General features: G+C 43.3%; 1 protein-coding gene across 2 annotated transcripts in view; it reads left to right on the top strand.

Moving 5' to 3' along the window:
* Positions 1–717: 717 nt before the first annotated feature.
* The window catches only part of LOC124167060 (epidermal growth factor receptor), a 61,304-nt gene continuing 56,021 nt past the window's right edge, over positions 718–6,000 (top strand). For both annotated transcript variants that reach the window (XM_046544853.1, XM_046544842.1), the window contains exon 1: positions 718–826. In XM_046544853.1, the coding sequence (XP_046400809.1) occupies positions 718–826 (109 nt within the window). The remainder of the gene's footprint in view (positions 827–6,000) is intronic.

The following is a 6,000-nucleotide window of genomic DNA, read 5'->3' as shown; positions in this document are numbered from 1 at the left end:
TGCTATGGATACGAGGAGGCCGTCGAGCAGCTCTCGGTGGAGGCGAAGGACCCTGGCGTAGGCGGCAACGCGGTGTTCCATTGGGCGAGGATGCCCGAGGCCCGCCGCGGCAACCTGGCCTCAGTCCCCGAGGACGTCTCCCGGCGCCGCCCGTCGCCCCAGCGGCGACGGCCATGCTCGTTGCAGAGGCGGATCCTCGGGAGGAGAGGCTGTGCTTCGCTGTGAGCGGGGCTGACGAATTCCGACGTCGGCACCGCGGTTGGCGGTGGCGGTGGAGGGCGCGGCCGCGGCGGCGCGGTCCCGGCGCGGCTGCCGAAGCGGGTGCGGACAGCACGACTGACGAGGACGTGGCACCGGGGTTTACCGAGGCCTGTCCCGAACCAAGCCATCCCCGGCTAAGGCTGTCGGACACCCTCGTGGTGGACACTAGGACTCATTTAAGGCTTACGTCGAAAAAGTGCAATCGAATTCGTTTTGTTCCTTGTTTAGAATGTGTTGTTGCTCTTGTTGTTAGTGGAGATTCATCGCGTTCCGAACGGTGTTGCTCAGTGAGGACGTCATACCAATACAGAAGTGCTCTGCAGAGGCAACGACGCCTGTTCTCCATAGTCAATAGTCACGAGTCTTGGGCTCACAGCCTTTCAGGGTTTAGTTGAATCTCAGTCGCTTGTTTTTAGCGACCTTTTTTGTTCGTTGAAGTGTATATCGTATAGTGTAATGAAAATGGGGAGTGTCAAGACTTATTTGTTTGTGGTGCTATGCGCTTTATCGTGTGTGATGGTGTCGGGGAGAGGTGGAAAGAAGTCTGAATTCGTTAAGGGAAAAAGTAAGTCTATTGCCTTTTGTTTGTTTATGGTGTTGGAATTATTAATGGTATGTGTACAGATAGGGCGAGAGGCAATGAAAATATATAGAATAAATATTTCAAGAAAGGCAAGTGCAGTGAAGACGTAAATAATGAAGGTCTTGATGCCAATGCTTAGCAATTAAGGATAGTAAAAGCAATTCTTGCCTTTCGCACTAGATCAATCTAATGCCATTAAGCTTTTTTAATTTTAGATTCATTCTAGTTTAAATCCATTTTCGTGTTAAAGTCTGTCTGTTTTTAGAATATCGTTGGTTAAGTCACTCTCTCAAAGTACCAAAAATTATTTTTTCTGCCCGAATTTGCAGAAGTAAACTCAATGAGAGCTGTATATTTTTATTTATTGAAAGATATGAAACCAGTGCCAGTGATTTCTAATGGTTATTCTGCATTTGTGTTGTTGGTATATCAAGTGATTTGTTATGTTTTGGATATTATTTTCAGGTTGTATATTTTTAAATGTTGTCTCTCACTACTTCATATTTAGGGCAAGTGAGCAGATCAAGTTTTTAGGTTTTTTCAGGACTCTTGTCAGGGTTTTCGTGCTAAACAGTAAACTTTCAGTATTTTCGGGAATACGTCTTGCTAAATGAAATAACGTTCGTTATATGTAATGTGTTTGTACACTCGTTGGATTCTGAGTACCACTACCATCCTTACTTTAGATTTTAATCGGCAAAATTGGTCTTAATTTTGAGTCGTATTCATAGATTATGTTGAACTATCTAACGGACAAACATTCATGCTGCCGCTTAAACGTAGTGTATCTTGCGGTAAGTTGTTCCCTCTCAGTTTCGTAAGGATAGACGTCGACATAAGGATATGTTCTCTCCCTTACTTAGGTTGAATGTGACACAAAATTACTTTTACTCTTATCCGTTTCCATCTGCGAGGCTTAATCTCTGGTCACTTGAAGCAGATGTCGCCACAATCCCCGAAGGGATTGCCACTCCCCATCCCCCGTCCCTTCTCCACCAATCCAGCTCGTCTCGGAAATATTTCCATGTCTTCAGTGTCCCGGCGACTACTACCGTCGCCACCACGCAATCATTGTGTCGTTCTTGTAGTGGTCGAAAGGGGAGGTTAAGAGAATGCGGCGTTACCGGACGGTCAGAACTCCCTTATCGCCTCGGGAGGTCTTTCACTTTGGCACCGATTGTCGTTGCTCTTCGGTGAAAACTTCTCTCCGTATTAAACCCCTTTCTGAAAATAAGCCCTCCGGGGAGATTCCTGTACAAGTGTCCATCCGGGTTGCGTAAAAAAATGTCTCATTGGTTTCTCGCGTGACCTGTCACTCAAGTCCCCGTAACCATATCACAAAGTTACCTATGCTCTTTGTGACATGAGAAACATGTTTTTTTGTTCGTTCCCCGCAGGTCTTTAAACAGGATCTCCACAGCTGGTCATTCCTAGAGGGGACTATTCATTATCCATATAAACGTTTTTAATATCGTATATTGATCGTGATAGATCTTTGCGATAGATTCGTGGATAAATGATCGATCGTCTACGCCTGAAGCAGTATATTTCATCCATTTTTCTTGCCTATCACTTCGTCGTATCCGATGTTTTCGTATCTGATCGTTCATAGTTTCACCTGTTAGCCGTCCTTCTAGATGGGCGGATCTGTACTCTTGCTTATATTATTTTTCCAACTTTTTACCATCATTACTATGGCAATTACTACTGTCTTATATTTTCGTGCTGTTACATTGGAATGAACGTTATGTGAAATGATGTAATACTACCGGGAGCTCATTTCGTATTATCAGTTTGTGATAGAAATAACTCAACCGTACCGAAACTAGTGAGTTGTGTGTTCTATTCGACAGCAAGCAGTGATAGGTGGTTTTCTCTTTTCATACTAATGTGATGTCCTACGGGGAAATAAAAATGTGTGTTTTAGCATTCCTAGCCTCTGCTCATCATGTGCATTAGTTATATGAGATACGTATCAGGGTGGTGACTGACTTTCGTATGTAACACTATGCCTTAAAAGCACGAGTTAAAAAAAATTGTTTCTATCACTTTTAATTGCCACTGTCATTCTTATGGGGTCTTGATCCGTACTCCTTATTAATCTTAAGAGAGTAAGATCGTTCATTCGTGTAACTACCGATATTCTATACGTCTAGTTTCAAAAACTTCGTATAGTTCGATTAATAGTTGTGTAAATTTTCGACTTTAGGCATCTATTTTCCACATTAGTCGCTGAGAAGTCGTTAATTGCGAATAAATTCAGTTTTTTTCGCCAGGTTACATGATTTTCCGGTCGCATGTCAAAGAAACCTGTCGTGTGGATAACATTTTCCCCGTAATGAACGTCAATAACCATATTTCGTGCCTCCGGCATCAAGTTTTTAATTAGTGACACATGCATCGTTAAGTATCCTTGTTTATGTTTGCCTTGGCGCTGGTGAGGCAATCCCAATTAGACACTTTGGCCTCCTTCCAGAGCGCACAAAGACTACTCCATCCTTTCGTTTTTTCATCTGGTTTTCGTCCGGCGCTACAAACAGATTTTAGCGACTCTTCTCTAAGAGGATGGTGTGAGATACGTGAGAGACTTATGATGCGCTGTATTCCCACCAAATGAGGAAGACTCGAACTCTTTTTGCCTTCTCTGGGGAAAATGAGCACTTTTTTCAATGTGATTTCTCCCTAGCCTGAGAATGTGAAAAAATAATTCATAAATTTATTGCTGTTGCATTAATAATTCCTGTCATATTTGTTGTGACTAAGACTTTTGACATTCATATTCCACACGAGCGGAAAGGTGAACATTTTACTTTATATTAATGATTAAAACATTATTTGTCGTATAATCTTGTGTCGCACTCGCTAAGGTTTATCATAACATTGAAATACGGTAGAACAGCTGTGTCTTTCAAAGAAGATTAAATTTTGATTGTTAGGGTCTTCGTAGATAAATCTTTTCCCGACTTCCTTCCTTGTTAAGGAAAAGGTATACTTAATGTTCGAGAGAAGGGCTCTAAGAGTAGTGTTACCATCTCTTAGAAACCTTTCATGAAGAGGGGTGGTATTAACATTAAAGAGTATGGAATTGATTAACGAGGGAACAAACTTGGAATACGGTTAGAACTATTCATCTGTGGTTTTTTGTCATTTACAGAGCTCTAAAACGTTCTACGTATACGTATATCCAAAACCTTGTGTGAAATATTTCGTTGGGATTAAGTTTTTCGTTTATTATCACTTTAATTCCGGTGCAATTCCATGAATTAGTCACCTTTCAGTCTCTGACGGTGTGGGAAACGTTGTTCGTGCACTCTGAGAATATTTTTAGGCGTCCCGGTTGGACTGTAGGGGTGGCACCCTGTGCGCGAAAAAAAATAACAGGAAAATCCGACGCATCATAGTTATCTCGCGTGGAAAGATTTCCGTGGCGAACGCGCTGATAAATTTCGGCGGAGGAGAGGCGACCCGACTCCTGTGAAAGCCATGGCCTCGCCGCGAAAAATAATTGAGGAAGGAGGAGGAAGAGATTTTTAGCTGGGGTCGCGACCTGCTTGACCCATGACCCTCACCTCTCCTCTTGGGACGGGGGTGAGTGGCCCGAGGCGGTCGCAGCGGCGGCGTGGAAAAGAGCAGGAGGGAAGCGGAGAGAGGGTGGTCGGCCGGTCGAGGAACGTGGTCAGTCCCCCTAGCAGGTGGGGAGACCGCAGGGGTCCGCGTTCTTTCTCAGTGCAGAGTTATTTTTAGGGTCAGGAGTAGGCGAGGTAGGTGGTGGTCTGACAGTGCGTAGGAAGGTATGGCCGTGCGGAGTTCAATTTTTGCATCGTTTTGCTTTCCATATCGTTATAGTAATCTTGATTTCAGTTTGAGAATCGGAAATAAAGTTAACGTTTGTTTTCGTTGATTAAAGGTTTATTTACTGCAATGGACACACTCGGGGTCGGTTATATTATGTGTGATTAAAATTTTTCGGAGTATGTATACCGGAGTAAACGAACCCCTTCATTTAAGAACACGAGTGATTCACTAAACGTTATCCTGAGCTACTTTGCTTAGTAGTAAGTTTAACGTAATCTCATATTACGGTTATGAATTTATCATGGTCCGATTAACGGTCTCCAAACATTGTTAAACCGCGCTTAGAATCAGTGAATAACGCACTGATCGGTTAAAACTGAGGAGAGATAGTTGGCTGAGTACAACATTGTGACGTTCACCTTTTTAAATGGCATTGCATTCCCCACAGATTTTTTTCTATTACCATGCATTGTAATCTCGTAGTTGGGCGAGATGAGACGACAAAAAAATGGGAAGCTGGAGAGGTTTCTACGGTCAAATTTATCATTTAATTTTAGTCGTGTAAGTGCACAGTGCTCTCTTCTCCCGCCTAATGATTACGATATGAGTTGATTGCAACCTGTGTGACGTAATGTATTGCATAGAGTTATTTCTTACCCCAAGTAATCGTTTAAAGATCGGAATATTTATGGCAGGTGCCGAAATGGAGAAAATTAGAGGTCCTATTCAACGTGCAAAGTTGTTGTTTTAATAGTAATTCCTTTCTATTTAAGGTAGCCACGTAGTATCTGCTATTAGCGATCGAAATTTATTTAGAAAAATGTCTGTCTCCTCGAGGATTCGAATCCCAGCGTCCATAATTGGACGTCTTCGATCTTACATGGAATTTATTTGAAGGTATGACTTGAATTGCTGAAGACATATTCAAACTCAAACATTGCCGTTAAATATTATTGGACCCGTAGGCATTTCCCGCCGAATTTCGCTGCAAGCCTCAGCGAAAGGTGTTAGGTATTGGAGCGGAATTGGGAATAGGTGTTGGGGGCGTTTATGTGGAATGGTTTCGGACACCGACGCAAGCAGTGGTCAAGCTGCGTCAGGTGGTGAGTGACCCTCTTCCCTTTCTACGTTTCGAAAGAATGGAAATACATCGTACGTATTTATGCGTTCACTCACACGTGAAGGGAGGGGTTGCATTTCAAATTGTGCCGGTGGAGCCATGTGGGAGGGGATACAAAATTAGGGGGGGGGGCGAGGTGTGGTTCTAAGGATACGGCGGAAGGTTTATCGGATGAAGGAATGGAGAGAGGGGGGAAGGAGGAGTTAAGGAAGCAGTGGATGAGGAACCAGGCGTGAGAAAA

Source organism: Ischnura elegans, chromosome 1, assembly GCF_921293095.1.
Source record: "Ischnura elegans chromosome 1, ioIscEleg1.1, whole genome shotgun sequence".
Taxonomy (NCBI): Eukaryota; Metazoa; Arthropoda; class Insecta; order Odonata; family Coenagrionidae; genus Ischnura; species Ischnura elegans.
This window is presented reverse-complemented; position numbering and strand designations above follow the sequence as displayed.